We start from the raw sequence: 16,854 nt of genomic DNA, 5'->3' as shown, positions 1-16,854 counted from the left end.
CGGCTGCTCTCTCTCCCGAGCCCCCTTCCCCACTATCGATTTAGATCCTCAGGCTGAGCGGCACTAATGCAGTCAGCATGGTGGCACAGCCTGGGCAAGACAGCAGGCCCAGGCCACGCAGGGAAGGAAGGGGGCGGCCCCAGCTCCCAGGCCCTGCGTCCCACACACGTGCTCTTCCCTGGAAATCGCGAGGTCGTCTTTAGGATCCCAGCTGCCCCACAAAAGCCCTCTGAAGCTCCAGCCCACCTTGGACTACGGTGCTGGTGTCGGGGGGCTGGGTTCCCTCAGTGGGGAGGAGATGCTGGGGAGCCCTGAGCGCACCGAGTTCCCATCTCTCTGCCTCCGACCCCCATGAGTGCCCCCTCCTCACTGCTCTGCTCCCTTCCTGGTGACCTGTGCCCTCACAGCCGCCCGTCACGTGAACTTCAGCCCTTACCGGGCTGCCACCTCCTCCTGCTCCTGCCCAGGTGACCTCCACTGCACACAGGAGGGAAGCAACCTCCCTCAGTCAGGACGTGAGGATGCCAGATGAACCTGAACCTGCCCAGGGACGTCTGGCTCTTTAACAACGACGCCTGAGCACACGCACAGAGCCCCGGTGCTGTGTGAGGGCGATGCAATGGACGGGACAGGACGGCACAGGCGCGGAGGAGCCGCCCCGAGATGGCCGCAGCACTTCTTTCTTCCCCTCGACTTTGAAAACCGGTGATGTCTATGGGCATCACACCAGCTGAGCGCTTCCCTATAGTGAACGCAGGTCTGTGCTCGGCTGCTGGCTGCGGCATGGATGGCACGGGGGAGTCCCGGCGTGGGCAGTGGTGCCCTAAGTGGGACATGAGCCTGGACATTCAAGGTGCAACCTGCTACGTCCTCCAAACAGCTGCCTCGGAAGTGAGAGGACACGGCAGCTCAGAGCCGGGGCAGAATCCCGGAGCTGGGGGCAGACAGCCTCAGGGCAGTGCGAGGGTCTCTCCACAGAGCAGCCAAGTGGGCAAGGGTACGCCGTGAGAGCAAGACAGACCACGCAGCGCTCGTGTGTCTCCAGTGCACGCCAGCTGTCCGGGGCACTCGTGTGTGTCTCTAGTCCACGCCAGCTGCCCGGGGGCTCTCACCATCTCAGGTTTAAAATCAGCGGCCTCTGCCGGCAGCAGCACCAGGAGCGGTGGGGCCCGGGGAGGGGAGGGGAGGGGAGGGGAGGGGAGGGGAGGGAAGGGAAGGGAAGGGAAGAGAAGGGAAACCAGCCTCACCTCCAGCAATTAGCGGCGGTGATTACAGCGACTTAAGACATCCCTCCAGCAGCCCCTCCCTCTAGCACAAACACACCGTAGGCCTCAGAACGAAACCGCCATCATCCTACCTCCCACCCTGCAGTGACACATCCCACAGAGCAGGCACCCGCCCGACGCGGGCCTGTCAGCCGGGACCGCTCCCCAGCCAAGGAGAGCCGGCCACCAGGTCTCTTCACTCTTCCAGGGGGATAAATGGCAGCCTGCGTCAGAACAGGAAGGCAGGGCACGCTCCCGCACCGGCTCCGCCACACTCCCAGCACCTCTCCCGCCGCCCGGCGGGGCACCGGCCAGCCCTTCCTGCAGGTGCTCCTAGGGCCAGGCAAGTACATGACGCGCAGGCTACCTCCCCCTGGCCCACCCTGGATAGAGCAGCCTGCTGGGCGCCCTGCAGACTGGCGGACCCGACTAACGCCGCCCTGCACCTCAGAGACACCACTGTGCCCTGGGCATAACGAGTGCAGTAGCCAAGCAAGCACAACACCAGCTGCGCAGCTGCCAGGAACCCGGCCGCACTGCCCTGCGCATATCTCGGGCAGGCAGCTTTGTAAAAGGAGCCCCAGCGTTCCGTACCTAACGCGGCCCCTCCCTCACTGATGAAATCAATACAGGAAAAAGCAGGAAGGAGGCGAGGGACTCTGCACTGTGTCGCCGGGAAACAGAGCTCCTAACACCTAGCAGAGCTGAGGGCCAATCTAGTTCACAGCTGGCAGAAATCACGTGTACTTTTCAGTTTCTTGAGCTGCCAGTGTTTAGAAATATACTGGAGCCCTAGGCACTAACGACTCTCATTCCACCTGTGCAAACGGCCTTGTGGATGGGAGACGATTTTCCGACCATGAACTCCCAGGACCGGGGCAGGGCTGCGCCGAGCAGCGGCACCGGCACGGCACTGCCGACGCTGGCTGGGACCGCACAGCCTTGCTCCGAGAGCCTCCTGCAGCTCAGCGGGCACTGCTCCGCTGACTCTGACACCACCCAAGACGAGAGTGGTGCAGCCACTCCCCCTGCAAACCAGGAAAGGGAGCCCAGGGCACCAGGGACAGGACAGGGTTCAGCCAGTGGGCCCTGGCCATCCCGAGGGTCCACATGCAGGATTCTGCATGAAGGAGTCAACAAAACTGCTTCCTCCTGAGGGAGGAAGAGGAGGACAGAGAGGGGAGGAAGATGGGTCCAGGGTGCCTGGGAGCAGAAACCCCTACAACTGCAAGAATCCATCAGTTTGGGCTGATGCAGGGGTGCAGTAGGTTAATGGGCGTACTGCACATGGGCGCTGGTTTGTGACCCGGCTGTTCCTCTTCCGATCCAGCTCTCTGCTATGGCCTGGGAAGGCAGCAGAAGATGGCCCAAGTGCTTGGGCCCTGCACCCGCGTGGGAGACCTGGAAGAAGCTCCTGGCTCCTGGTTTCGGATTGGCCCAGCTCTGGCTGTTGTGGCCACTTGGGGAGCGAACCAGCGGATGGACGACCTCTCTGTCTGTCCCTCTGTCTAACTCTGCCTCTCAGCTGTCAGGCCAGCACGCCCTCCTACGCTCCGTCGGCGGGAAGTGCAGCAGCCCGGCCCGGCGCAACCCACCTTGGCCTCGTCGTTGATGTCCCAGGTGAAGGAGATGGCGTTGTAAGCGATCTCCTCGATGTTGCTGATGGTGTTGAAGCTTTCTTTGTAGTCAGCTAAGCCAAAGACGGAAAAAAGAGAGAAACCATGGTTCTCAGCTTCAGCCTGAGATCACAGCTCACTGCTCTCGTTGGGTTGGAAGCTCAAAAAATCAAAAGAAATTACTGAATTTTTTTAACAGAGACAGACTCTGCTACATTTAAACCTCAAAGGGTCAAAACTGGGAAATGTGAGGTCTAAATAATAACAGTCCCCAGGGTGCAGACCAGTCCCACAGAACCCGAACCAGAGCTCTGCTGTCTCCTGACGCCTCTAGAGGACGTGCGCCATCCCACGGGAACAGCCGTCGGCCGTGGTGTCGAGGGTCTGGCACAGTCACACTACAGGTGATGTGCACACCCCGTGAGCAGAGGCCTGTGGGAACGCTTCGCGCCCAGGGAGGCCCGGGACAGGCGAGCACGCTCCCGCAGGTGCCGGCGCCTGCCCGGCACTGGTGCTTTCTTCTGTCGCCTGCTTCCCCTGCCTTCCCACCACCTCCCACCCAGTCAGAGCTCTTAGGGAAGTCACTACCCCTCAAAAACCTCGGTAGTCTCAAAGTGGGCGCCGCTCTGCCAGCTGCCAGGCAGAGCCGCCGCCTGGGCCCGGGTCCGTGTGAGGGAGCAGTGGAGAGCGCGGCCTGCAGGAGGCCCAGGACGGCGCCCGGCGGGCTCCGTAGCTGGCAGAGGGACTGCCCTCTGCCAAAGACAACTGGACCAGCAAACCGGACGCTGGCGCCGCGGGAACGGAGCGGCCCTCGCGCCGTACCTATGTCAATGCACCTCTGCTTGGCCGTGTGCTGCCGGGAGTGCCAGTACTTCCAGTGCCGCAGCTGGTCGTCCCTGCTCTTGTCCTCGGCGAACACCACCATGATCACGCTCTGTGGACGAGGAGGAGTCAGCACCACGCGCGGCGGCGGGCGAGCCCCGGGGGAACTCACTCCGTGCCCGGTTTTGCAGCTCCGGCTGCACGCCACAGCCACACACCCTCCGTCCGACCGGCGTCGGCCCGACCCGCTTCCCTGGAGGACGGAAGGAGGGCGGAACTCACGCGGACTTTGCTGATGGGGTGGTGGAGGCCTTCGCTGCTGCTCACCTCCTTCAAGGTGATGGGGTAGAACTGGCCTTTGTTCAGGTAGGTCATCGTGCTGTCCCCCGGCTTCTGTCGCAGAGACTTGGACGCCTCCAGGGTATACTCGAAGTTGTTCCTGAGAGACAGAGCACGGCTCTCAGCCCCAGCCTGGCCGCGAGGGCAGGGAGACCGCTGGCGAGCACCCCGCTGACCACAGCATCTGCTCCCTTGCTCACTGCGCACCAGACCTTCCACAAGAGCACCCAGCAGCCAGACATCCTCCCATCTCGCAGCTCTGGGACTAAACACGCCTGCTGGGAAGTCTACAATGGGATGTCCACGAGACCCCTGGAGACCTGCCGAGTGCAGCCTGCCGGGAAACCACACCGGCACGCTGCCAGCCTGGCCTGTATCCGGCGGGGGCTGTGAGCAGCTGGCTGGCAGGCCTCCGCCTCGGGTGGGCTGTTTCTACTTACGCCTCTCGGGGGCCCGCACGATTCTCCACCTCTCCCGACCTTACGCGCCCTACGCTACTGCAGAACCTTCCCACTCAGAGGTCAGCAAACCACACCTACTGGTGTGTGTAGAGCTGTGTGAGAACACGGCCACGCCACACATGCGCGTGTCACGCGTGTCACCTGTGGCTGCTTCTGCACCACGGTAGCAGGGCTGGGCAAACATTCTCTGACCTTTTCCGGGAAGACTGAGCCAACTCCCACCCAAATCCTAGGGCGTCCAAGTCTGTGACTCCCATACCTCGTGGCAGGCCTGTCAGGAAGTTCACTCAAGTCCATAAAATCCTAGACTTCAAACAAAACAACCCACAACTTTTTCACTGTAAAATACAACACGTAAAACAGGATTACAGAGTGAAAGCCAAGACGCCTTTTTAAAAGCTTCTAGGCTCCTTATTCATGAGGACAATACGCCTGTCCCCAGAGTGGCAAACACTACGACGAGGTTAAAATAGAAGCTGCAGGTCAGAAGAGCAGCCGACCTCACGTGCGCTGGCTGTAATGAAGCCGATCAAACCCCAAACTACGAGCCTCGGGGTCGATGGTGCCACGGCGGGTTAAGCCACTGCCCGCACCCCAAGAGCACGGCTTCCAGTCCCGCTGCTCCACTTCCCATCCAGCTCCCTGCTAATGCACCCGGGAAAGCAGCGGAGGATGGCCCAGGTGCTCGGGCCCCTGCACCCACGTGGGAGACCTGGATGAAGCTCCCGGCTTTGGCCTGGCCCTGCCCTAGGCAGACCACTGTGGTCATCTGGGAGTGAATCTGTCTCCCCCCAGCTCTGTAAATCTCCCCTTCAAATAAATAAATAAAAAATTTGAAAAATCAAGTAAAAGCCTCCCCGTACTTGCTCATCCCGAGCCCTCGCCGACTGTTGGTTTTCAGGAGCAGAAGGGAGCTCAGGGTTCGGCCCCTCATTTGTCCCCATCCACCGCCACACACAGGCACCCGAGAGAAAGCACCAACACCAGGAACCAGGGGAAACCGAGGTGCAGTCCAAAGAGCCCGAGACTCAGCGCGCTGAAGCCAGGGCCTCCACCAGCGAGAGGAAGCAGAGCTGAGGGAGCCACCGCAGACGCACCCACAGCCGCGCCAGCAAGAAAGGCGCCAGGGCCGGAAGGTAAAAATCAAACCGAAGGGCGACTGTTACCCAGCGACACTGTCAAACACAAAGTCGTCTGAGGCCATGCCGGGCATCCGCAGGCTGAGGTCCGAGGGGAAGAGCACCTGCAACACCAGGCCACACCACTTAGCCGGCCCCACACCGGGCTCGGCCCCGGCGTCCGGTGCGGTGCAGCGGGACGCTGACCAGACAGCCCAGAACGTGGAGGACAAGATACCCACTTTCACACGACGCTGGAATCGAGGGAGACTGTCTCCGTGGCTCCCACAAGACACCCAGGATCCAGGGTCCCCCGTCTGCCTTTCCCACAAGCTCCAGGACTGTGAGCGAACGTGCCGGCTTCCAGGAGCCGCCAAGGCGCGGGGCCGGGCTAGGACGTGGGCTCGGGGGTGGCACGGCGGGCGGGCGGGTGGCTGCTACAGCTCCCCTAGCTCCACGGCTCCGCAGAGGGCATGCCGGCTGCCCCCGCGCGTCAGAGCAGGCTTTCCAGCCCCTTGGGTCTCTAACTGTGACCTACACGCGCAGCTCATCGTCCTAACGCTCTCAGAACTGTCACAAGTTAACGTGGACACTTCACACACAGCACTCGGGACCTGTGTCCCCGGACCACTGAGCCAGCACGCGAGGCGTCACTTCCCCGGAAGCCACCGCAGGGAGCGGGGCCCGAGCTCCCCGAGCGAGGGGCAGAGCGCGCCGGGCTCTCTCCCCGCCTGGGCTCTCTCCCCACAGCGGCCCCAGCGCGGGAATCATGATCGCTAACTCAGCTACTAGAAACATGAGCCCCGGCCCCTGATAATAATTCCTGGCTTTATAGGGTCAGTTTACAAATTACAGCCATGGGCCTTTTCTTTTAAAAAAAAAATAAAAACATCCTTTCTTCCTAATCCGCTCCTCTGAGGCTGGGTTTCAGGCTTACGTAACCGGGGAGGGCTCGGCCGCGTACCTCCTGCACGCCCTCCTTGAAGGTCTCCGAGAAGGTGGAGTCCGGGGTGCGGCGCTGGGCGTTCGGCTGAGCGGCGGCGGCCGAGCCGAACTGGTCGGAGCTCAGGCTCCGGTCAAACACCACCACGCGCTCGGCGGGCTCAGGGTGGTACACGGCCGGCGGGACGCCCACGGCAAAACCATGGGGCTGGATCTCCGTCTTGATGGGGTGGGTGGGCATGGTCGCTATGGAGACGGTGACGGTGGTGTCGGGCGCCGGCAGGTGGCTCCTCTTGTCACTGCCCAGCTGGCTGCCGTGGGGGAGGACGATGTTGAAGGGCACGTTCTTCAGCACCTGCACCCGGCTCTCCCCCGCGGGGACGAGGGGCTGTTCGGCCATGCTCGGCACGCTGCTCCTTCAAGGAAGACAAGACAACACTGTCCCAGCTCCCAGACGACAAGGGCTCTTTGACAAGCTTGCTTTTCCTTCTGGCCCTGGGCTGGTGGGCTCCGTGCAGTAACCAGGCCTCAGGCCTCGGGTCAAGGCCAGACCCACAGGACACGTGGCTGCAGCAGGGCCGACTCCACACCCCCAGCCACGCAAACCCCAAAGCACTGCAGACAGCTCCACTGAGAGGCTGAGGGCCCACAGCTCCTCAGTAATCCTCACAAAGCGCTCAGCTACAGAGGGAACCAGGTCAGCAGGTGCAGTGCAGGCGTGGGAGCCGGCTGCCCCCAGCCACGCTGCTCTCGGAGTGACTCGGGGGGGGACACACAGCCTTGTCCCCCGATGAAGGTGCCAACAGGCACAGATCAAGGCCGGGCACACCAGTGCTCAGTGCCAGCTCTTACCATTCGGCCACCTAAGACTTTAGCTTTCTCTCTCCTCTCTTTTTAAAATGTGTTAAGTTAAATCATGTATTTTTTAAAATTAAGTATTTTTCCTGGAGGCACAGAGAGAAAGAGGGGGAGAGAGACAGAGTCCCCATCTGCTGGTTCACTTCCCAAGGCGGGGAGCCAGGAGCCCAGTCCAGGTCTCCCATGTGGGTGGCAGGGGCCCAGTCCAGGTCTCCCATGTGGGTGGCAGGAGCCCAATCCAGGTCTCCCATGTGGGCGGCAGGGGCCCAGTCCAGGTCTCCCACGTGGGCGGCAGGGGCCCAGTCCAGGTCTCCCACGTGGGAGCCAGGGGCCCAGTCCAGGTCTCCCACGTGGGAGCCAGGGGCCCAGTCCAGGTCTCCCATGTGGGTGGCAGGGGCCCAGTCCAGGTCTCCCACGTGGGCGGCAGGGGCCCAGTCCAGGTCTCCCACGTGGGCGGCAGGGGCCCAGTCCAGGTCTCCCACGTGGGCGGCAGGGGCCCAGTCCAGGTCTCCCATGTGGGCGGCAGGGGCCCAGTCCAGGTCTCCCATGTGGGCGGCAGGGGCCCAGTCCAGGTCTCCCATGTGGGCGGCAGGGGCCCAGTCCAGGTCTCCCATGTGGGCGGCAGGGGCCCAGTCCAGGTCTCCCACGTGGGCGGCAGGGGCCCAGTCCAGGTCTCCCACGTGGGAGCCAGGGGCCCAGTCCAGGTCTCCCATGTGGGTGGCAGGGGCCCAGTCCAGGTCTCCCACGTGGGTGGCAGGGGCCCAGTCCAGGTCTCCCACGTGGGTGGCAGGGGCCCAGTCCAGGTCTCCCATGTGGGAGCCAGGGGCCCAGTCCAGGTCTCCCATGTGGGCGGCAGGGGCCCAGTCCAGGTCTCCCATGTGGGCGGCAGGGGCCAAGGACCTGAGCCATCAGCTGCTGCCTCTAAGGTCGTGGGTCAGCAGGGAGCTGGAATCAGGTCAGGGCTGGGATGCAGGCATCCCAGGCAGCATGTTAACTGCTGCACCAGACGCAGTCCTCCCGCCAGCGTGGCTTTCTCCATTATCACCCCGTACCAGCACACGCACAGGTCAGTTCTATTTAATAAGTATTCTGAGCAATGTAAGATGATTGCTAATGGGGAAGACGAGTGAATTTTCAGAGCCCCTTGAAGTCACAGAGGCACAAAACTTGAAGAAAAAAAGCACACTGGGGGCCGGCGCCGTGGCACAGTGGGCTAATCCTCCCCGTGCAGCACCGGCATCCCATATGGGCACTGGTTCTAGTCCCGGCTGCTCCTCTTCCGATCCAGCTCTCTGCTGTGGCCTGGGAAAGCAGTGGAGGATGTTCCAAGTCCTTGGGCCCCTGCACCCCATGGGAGACCCGGATGAAGCTCCTGGCTCCTGGTTGTGGCCATTTGGGGAGTGAACCAGCAGATGGAAGACCTTTCTCTCTGTCTCTCCCTCTCACTGTCTGTAACTCTACCTCTCAAATAAATAAATAAAATCTTTAAAAAAAAAAAAGCAAATTGGTATACTGTAATTTTTGAGGTCAATACAATTGTTTGAACATTGAACCATAAATTTACTCCCAGGAATTTATAGTAAAGACAGGGAAAAGACGGAAGCCTATCTAGAAAGCTGTTCATTGAAAAGGTTTTATATTAGTGAAAAAACTAGATACACACAATAAGGTTGTTTAGTTTGCCTCAAAAGAGAAAACTAATTTACAAACAGAAGGCGAGAGAACATCGGCTCCCCTGGCGCTGGTGTCCGCAGCTCGGGGATCCACCGGGCTTCTACCAGTTCTCTATTTTGTTAGGTTTGAAAAACCCCAGGACAGAAAGTAAAGACGGGAACCCCACGGCTCTCTCCCAAGGATAACGCTGAAGATGAAAAGAGCAACACAGGAAAGTCTTGGGAAACAAACCAAGTAGTGCAAAGTGCACTGCCAAGCCCTGTGTGAGCACACGTAGCTCTGGCCACGTGGGCCACGGGGACCACGGGCACCCACAGGCCTCAGGGTAGGGCTGCACGGCCCCACTGTGTCTTTCCACAGGCTTCACGCCATCTGTCAGGAAACTGGGGGACCTCAGGGTCACTTTAAGGAAGCCTTCCAAGGCTTTACAGTTTAATCCTCCGTCTCAAATCGTCGACAGACCGGGACCACAGTGTGGTTTATTAGGCGTTGCGCAGGCAGTCACCCGGCACCCATTTCTCTTCCAGGGACGCCCGTCCCATGGCAGCGGCCTCCTTGGAGACCTCGGACACGAACACAGCCTTCGTGGGAGCCACCATTCCAGCGTCCCCTCGGGGAGCAGGCAAGCGCAGCCTGCAGGAACCCACAACGCCCAGAGCGTCAGGAGCACCACAGGAGAGCGGGGCTCCCGGCCTCCCCACCCCCTGGGCGGCCCGCGGCGTCTGCCGGCCTCACCTCTTGCTGGGATCCGGCTCCGCGTGCTCGGCCTCTGGCTTCGCGGCAGAAGACCTCCTCTCTCTGGGAACCTGAATGTCAACGCAGACGAAAAGGACTCAGCCCCTCACCAGGGAGTTCAGTTCACCAAACACACGGCCTTCCCAGTTCTCCCCTAGGACGCGCGGCGCCCGGCTCTGGGCCATGCCAAGAACGAGACAGTGCCTGCCCCCCGGGAGCTCGCCACGTGCTCACCAGCTTGATAGGTAGAAAGCAACCAATTCAATCTGTCATCGCTGGAGCTGGATTTCATCTCTTAAAAAGAAATACCGCCGGCGCCGTGGCTTAACAGGCTAATCCTCCGCCTTGTGGCGCCGGCACACCAGGTTCTAGTCCCGGTCGGGGCACCGGATTCTATCCCGGTTGCCCCTCTTCCAGGCCAGCTCTCTGCTATGGCCCGGGAAGGCAGTGGAGGATGGCCCAAGTCCTTGGGCCCTGCATCCGCATGGGAGACCAGGAGGAAGCACCTGGCTCCTGGCTTCAGATCAGCGAGATGCGCTGGCCGCAGCGGCCATTGGAGGGTGAACCAGCGGCAAAAAGGAAGACCTTTCTCTCTGTCTCTCTCTCACTATCCACTCTGCCTGTCAAAAAAAAAAAAAAAAAAAAATTAAAAAAAAAAAAAAGAAAAAGAAAAAGAAATACCTCTGGGCTGGCGCTGTGGCCGTGGCGGTGAGGCCACCACCTGTAGCATCAGCATCCCACAGGTCCACTTCCAATCCAGCTCTCCCCTGATGCGCCTGGGAAAGCAGCAGGGAATGGCCCAAACACTTGGGCCCCTGCACCCATGTGGGAGACCCGGAAAAGCTCCTGGCTCCTGGCTGTGGCCTGCCCAGCCCCGGCCGTTGTGGCTACTGGGGGAATGAACCAGCGGAGGGAAGTCCTCTCTATTTCTAACTCTGCCTTCCAAATAAACAAATTTTGAAAAGAGAGACAGAGAGACCTCTGACTTGGTGTCACCTACTTGTCTCCATGATTTTTTTTCCCCCCAAAGAAAACATCTAACATTTATCAATATTTAAATGAACTGAGGTGGGGCTTATTTATCCTAACGAGATAAGGAAATAGCATTTGGGATGGCCGAAGACATGGGAGGCCCTCACTGACCGTGGCTGTTAGATAAAAAAAAAAAAGCCGTTTCCCTAAAACACAGGAGAGTGACATGTTCCAGTCTGAAGGGGCGGGGGTCCGCGTAACCCGTGTGGACCCGTGAGAGAATCGGCTTTGAAACGAGTCCAGGAAGTCAAAGCTTTAGAGAAGGGGGCTGTGGGAGGGGCGCCAGCCGCCGGCACCAGCTCCCCTCTCCCGCAGCTCCCTGCCCGGCTGGAGAACCCCGCCTGCCTCCAGCTCCCAGTCCCTGTGTTCTAAGGTGGCTACGGTGGGCTCCCCTTCATCAGAGCTCAGGGGTCGCGGGACGCTGAGCCCTGAGTGAACGGCCATGCTCAGACGACGCTGCCTGCAGTGGGCAGTACTCTGCCCATCTGCCTTCCCCAGGCAGGACCCAACACTGCTGACGCGGCAACAGCCCGTCTCCTCCCAGAGCCAGAGCCGGCGTGGGATATATGGACGCCTGTATGTCCTGGGGCTCCCAGGACGGGGTAACCCAGGCAGCTCTGTTCCCGTCTGGACTCTTCATTTCCTTGCCAAGGAGGCCCACGTCACTCCAGCATCGCTCAGACTTTTGGAAGGGTCTCCAAGGTGAGAATTCTACTCTACATTCCTGTGCCAGCCCTGGAGACGGGATAATGTATTTTGTCTGCATGCCAAGGTGAGCACAGACGCGGGGCGGGGCCCCGGCCCCGGCCCACCTGCAGGGTCCGAGCAAAAGTGACACCGAGGCTGGTGGGGGCGTCAGTGATGGACAGCCAGGGTCACCAGGACACCAGGACGGCAGCCATGCTGTCGCCTCCAGCTGGTGAAAACCGCATCGCCCTGCAGGCAACAGGGGCTGTTTCCTGCGGACTAAGCCAAGCCAAATCCCTACAAACAGACAGCAAACCACACGCCGAGGGCAGAGGACCTCGACTGGAAGACGCAGTGCCAAGGGCTCTGCGTCGCACCGAGAGGAGGAACGCGGGCCACACGGGGACACAGGTGAGCGCACAGGCAGACGGCCCCCCCAGCGTCCGACCCAGAGCCCACGGCGCCGCCTCATGCCTGTAACGCAGGCCTTTGATTCCTGTGACCCAGGCTTTGGGCTTTGAGCCTTGGCCAGGCAAGGTGCTCGTTAAGCTATTTATAGTCACTACAGAGGCGGCCACTCTGCCTTCAGAGGGAGCGACTGCTTCCCGGGAGCTGAATGAGCACCTCCAAGACCGTCAACGCGGGAGAACCCACGCGCAGCCGCCGTACCCCACCCACAGCAGCCGCAACAGCCGTACTCCACCCCCACAGTGGCCATACCCCACCAGCATCAGCCGTGGCCCACCCCACAGCACTCCGCAGCACCCACACCCCACACCGCAGTGGCCGTACCCCACCCCACGGCGGCCGTACCCCACCCCACAGTGGCCATACTCCACCCCACGGCGGCTGTACCCCACCCCACGGCGGCCGTACCCCACCCCACGGCTGCAGTACCCCATCCCACTGCGGCCGTACCCCACCCCCTGGAGGCTGCACCACACCCCGGTGGCCGCGCCCACCTTGTAGTAGTCGTAGAGCAGCCCGAGCGCCGCGGCGCTGTCCTCATCCCCGTTGATGCTCATCATGGCTTTGGTGGCCGCAGTGAGGGGGTTTTCCAGGAAGGACTTCCAGGCTTCGTCCTCGCTGGTGTAGGGCCGCCGCTGGGGATAGAGGGCTTCATTCTGAAGAACTAACACTGGTCGTTTGCTTCAAAGAAATAAAAACAAAAAAAAACTTACCATCGTTTTCTACTGTGAGGCATCACAGCTAATAAGCTAATTTTAACAAAAAGATTAATTCCCCAAATGGCCACAGCGGCTGGGGCGGGGCCAGGCTGAGGCCAGGAGCCAGGAGCCTCTTCCAGGTCTCCCATGTGGGTGCAGGGGCCCAAGGACTTGGGCCATCCTCTGCTGCTTTCCCAGGCCATAGCAGGGAGCTGGACCGGAGCTGAGCAACCCGGACTCAGACTGGTGCCCCTGCGGGATGCTGGCGCTGCAGGTGGCAGCTTAGCCTGTTGTGCTGCAACGCCCACAGCTGAGTGTAAAGAACCCAACAAGGAATTCCTTTACACTCCCACAACAGGTGTCCCCACTGCTGGGGCACATCAAATGAGGGCACCCCATGTACATGCAGACCCAGAGAGCCGAGGTATTCAGGCCCGGGGGCAGCTGGAGTTAACCTACACAGGGATCCCAGGATGTGCTCTTTGGCCAAAGAGAGAGAGAGAAAAAAAAAAAAAAACACCCCAAGAAAATGCCAGGCTATTCAAACACTCAGCATAAACAAACACGAGGACAAAGGCAGCCAAACCAGAAGGTTCCTCCTCTTGGAACCCACATTCAGCACCCTGCACCCCATCTTACTCCCCAGTGTCTCGCTGACGCTGGCACTGGCAGCAGAAATTGCCCTACTACTGCCGGAGGGGGGCAGGCAGCAAAGGGACGTGAGTGCGTGCTCGGGGGAACAGAAAGCCGGAGAGTCGCAGGTCGCCAGCAGGCTGAGCGTGGAATGTGGCCAGGGGACTGTAAATCAATAAAGAGGCATAATTTTCTGGCCTGGGCGTTAACTGTTTATCTTAAAGATAAACACTGAAAAAAAAATCTTCAACAATAAATGAAGCCACTGGACAAGAAGAGATTTGAAAAATAACAAGTGGGGGGAAATCTGGTTTTTAAAATCTTTACTGGTTAGTATCTGCAGCGCTTCCTCCTCACGCCGAGCCGGTGGGAAAAACTCAGACACAGGTGGCAGTGCCCCGTCTTACAGACCTCACTCAAAAGATTCAGGCACACGCAGGGGATCCCAAAACCTGATGCGTAAACAGCGCAGCGGGGCTGCTCAGTGAGTCCACACCGAGAAGAGGAAACACTCTAGCGACTTGAAGCCAGATGTCTGGAACAACCGCGAGTCCTCGCTATTGTAGCAGGCGGTGCAAGCTCCGCTCGCATTGCGACACACAAATGAAATATGTAAATGGCCCGGAGGCGACCGACCGACTCCCAGCCGAATGGGGAAAGATCGATTATCTTTTCCAGTGATCAACAAAGCTTAGGGGTTGGCAGCCACCCAGGCCCTTTAAAAACAGATCCCGATTTCTTAAAAGGAGAGCACCTCTGGGCGAGGCTGGGGGCGCAGACCCCAACCGCTCCGTCGGCGGTTCCCTCCTGCCAGGGCGCACAGTCCCGGAGCCCACGCTTCAACACGGCACAGACACAACGGCTGCTCGGGGCGCGCAGGGCGGAAGAGGCTCACACAGGTCTCCGCCTTCAGGACGGCGAGGACGGGGCCCCGGGGAGACCCGCTGCCCCCTCCCTCTCCCACCCCCACCCCAAGCTTCCGCGAGCAACAGAAAATAAATATTTCCCAAACGGCTTTAAGTGTGTGATCACCCTGAAGGTGTTTCGTATTCCCACCGCGTGCCTCGGGCCAGAATGTCCGCTCTGGAAACTCGGCCTTATCTCGGCTCTTAGTCCAGACGCAGACGCGCAGCCGGCGGCCCCCGGCGCTGCGCGGGGCTCTGCCCTGCGCGGCCGCACGACCTGCGCCCAGGTGGGCCAGCGCGCACTCCGCACAGCTCCGTCTGCCCGCCGGGGACACCTGCCCGGCTGCCCGCGCAGCCGCCTGTCACTTCCCGGGGGGCCCCGCAGGAACAGCCGGGCACGCCCCGGCCGGGCTCCCCGACACCTGTCAGCGCCGCCGCGGCCCCGCAGGTGCGACCCCCGCACCTGGCTGCCCCGTGCTGCGCGCGCCGAGCGCACCCCCACCGCAGCCCCCGCCCCCGCCCCCGCCCCCGCGCGGCCAGCCGGGCGCCGGGCGCTCCGACCTGCCCCAGCCCCGGCCGGGGGTCCGGGCCGGCCGCGCCGCGTTACCTGGGCCGCGGTGGCAGCGTCCGGCGGGCGCGCGCGGGGTCTGCGGCCCGGGCCGGCCGGCTCCCCGGGCCAGGGGTGTCGGCGGCGGGCTCCGAGCGAACAAGGCCGCGGGGAGGGCCGAGGGTCCGCGAGGGGTGCGGGGAGCGCCCGGCCCGGGCCCCGCAGCCGCGGCCCCGGCCGGGCCCCGCAGCGCCCGCGCCTCACTCACTTGTCGTAGTCCTGTGTCATCGCGCTCGCTCGCCGCTGCGGGCCGCAGAACTGGACTTTCGGGTTGGGACAGTACACCCGATCCGGGGGGAGGCGGCGGGTCCGGAGCGGCGGCCCCGACGGGTTGGGTTCGCTTTTCTCGCTCTGAGCCGGCTCCGCGCGGGCTGCGCGCACTGGGCGCCGGGCTCGGCGGCTCATTGGCTGGCGGCGCGCCGGCTCGGGGCGGGGCCTCGGGGGCCGCAGGCCGGCCGCGCCGTGCGATTGGCGGGCGCGCGGGGCGGGGGCGGGGCCGACGGGCGGGCGGCGGGGCGGGGCCTGCGCGCTCCGCGTGGCGCGGCCGCTGCTGCCCCCGCTGCCGGCCGCTGGCGCCCGGCGCCCCCGCGCCCCCGCGCCCCCGCGCCCCCGCGCCCCCGCGCCCCCGCGCCCCCAGCCGCCCCGCGTCCCCCGCCGCCCGCTGCTGCCCCCACTGCCCGCCCCCGCGTCTCCGCGCCCGCGCCCCCGCTACCCACCCCCGCTGCCCGCCTCCGCCGGCGCCCCCGTCGCCCTCCCCCGCGCCCCTGTGCCCCCGCGCCCCTGGCTCGGGCGGCCCGCGGCGCCGCTGCGTTCCGTTTGCGGTTAGGGACCGCCGCAGACAGGTCCTGCGGTAGGTTGGGGAGTGGCGCGGTCCGCGCAGGACTCAAGCAGGTGGGAGGTGGGGTGCGGTGCGAGGCTGGGGGCTCCGGGAGCCTGGGAGCGGCCTGGGGCGACAGGTGTGCCCCCGGGGGGCGCGGGGCCGCGAGGACCGCAGCCTTGGCCCCGAGGAGGGAAGCCGGGGCCGGGGCCGAGCGCACGCGGGGTTTGGAGGCGGCCGGAAAGCCGGCGACGGCGGGCGGAGTGGACCCGGGGTCGGCTGCGGACGCAGCGCCGACGGGGTGTCCTGGGAAGGGGCTGCGGGCTGCGACAGGGCCGGAGGCCCCCGGGAGCAGCGGGTGTGGACAGCGCGGGGAGCCCCTGTGGCCGGTCCCGGTGCGCACGCATCAGGTGCACCTACTTCCAGCATCGCTGTGGCCCCGGTTCCACAGCCGCCCGGGACAGGGGACAGCGCCGGCTCCCCCTGCGAGGCCGGCTCTGCTCCTGCCTTAGCCCGGCCCAGGCCTGCCTGATGCAGCCATTTGTGGAGTGAACCAGTGGGTGGAAGACTTCTCTTTCTTTCTCTCTCTCTGAGGAGTGAACCAGGGAGAGGAAGTCTCTCTCTCTCTCTCTCTTTTTTTCTTTCTCCTTCCTTCTCGTTCTATAATTCTGCCTTCCAAAGAATTTTTTTGAAAAAAGAATACAGGCTCATTTTAAAAAATCTTTCTGTATTTGTTTCAGAGACAGACCCAGAGTTCCCGTCTGCCGCCCCCACGTGTCTGCAATGACTGGAACTGGGCTGACGTCAAAGCCAGAAACCAGGGGCTCATCCGGGTCCCCCGTGTGGGTGGCAGGAACCCAAGCACTTGAGCCATGGCTGCTGCCTCCCAGAGTCAGGGAGCCAGGGCCAGCTACTGGGTGGGCACTGTGGTGTGGCCCGCCACAGCCTTCCCCAGCATCGTGACCCACCGCCACGCCCATGGGTGGCCTTGGGAGCCTTGGCCAGGGCCTTCTCTGCGGAGAGCGGGGAGCAGTGGTGGGGCCAGGCTGGATCCCGATGTGCCGGGCTGGAGGGGACCAGTGGAGGGGGTGGCGTGCAGGTCCACGCTGAGGGGGGAATGCAAGTGTGCAGGTTGAGGCAGGGGCAGTCCGCTGGCCACTCGCTCCTGCAGCTCCTC

General features: G+C 62.5%; 1 protein-coding gene across 1 annotated transcript in view; it reads right to left on the bottom strand.

Moving 5' to 3' along the window:
- Positions 1-15,154, bottom strand: part of GRHL1 (grainyhead like transcription factor 1) — a 46,290-nt gene extending 31,136 nt beyond the window's left edge. Inside the window, exons 1-8 of the mRNA XM_062210128.1 lie at positions 15,069-15,154; positions 12,512-12,698; positions 9,831-9,901; positions 6,586-6,979; positions 5,670-5,746; positions 3,986-4,142; positions 3,704-3,815; positions 2,861-2,955 (exon numbers count right to left, since the gene is read on the bottom strand). Coding sequence (XP_062066112.1) covers positions 2,861-2,955; positions 3,704-3,815; positions 3,986-4,142; positions 5,670-5,746; positions 6,586-6,979; positions 9,831-9,901; positions 12,512-12,698; positions 15,069-15,088 — 1,113 coding nt within the window. The 5' untranslated portion in view covers positions 15,089-15,154. The remainder of the gene's footprint in view (positions 1-2,860; positions 2,956-3,703; positions 3,816-3,985; positions 4,143-5,669; positions 5,747-6,585; positions 6,980-9,830; positions 9,902-12,511; positions 12,699-15,068) is intronic.
- Positions 15,155-16,854: the final 1,700 nt, after the last annotated feature.

The sequence above is a fragment of the Lepus europaeus genome, chromosome 13 (assembly GCF_033115175.1).
Source record: "Lepus europaeus isolate LE1 chromosome 13, mLepTim1.pri, whole genome shotgun sequence".
NCBI lineage: Eukaryota > Metazoa > Chordata > Mammalia > Lagomorpha > Leporidae > Lepus > Lepus europaeus.
Note: the sequence above shows the minus strand (reverse complement) of the source record. Positions and strands in the feature narration are given on the sequence as shown.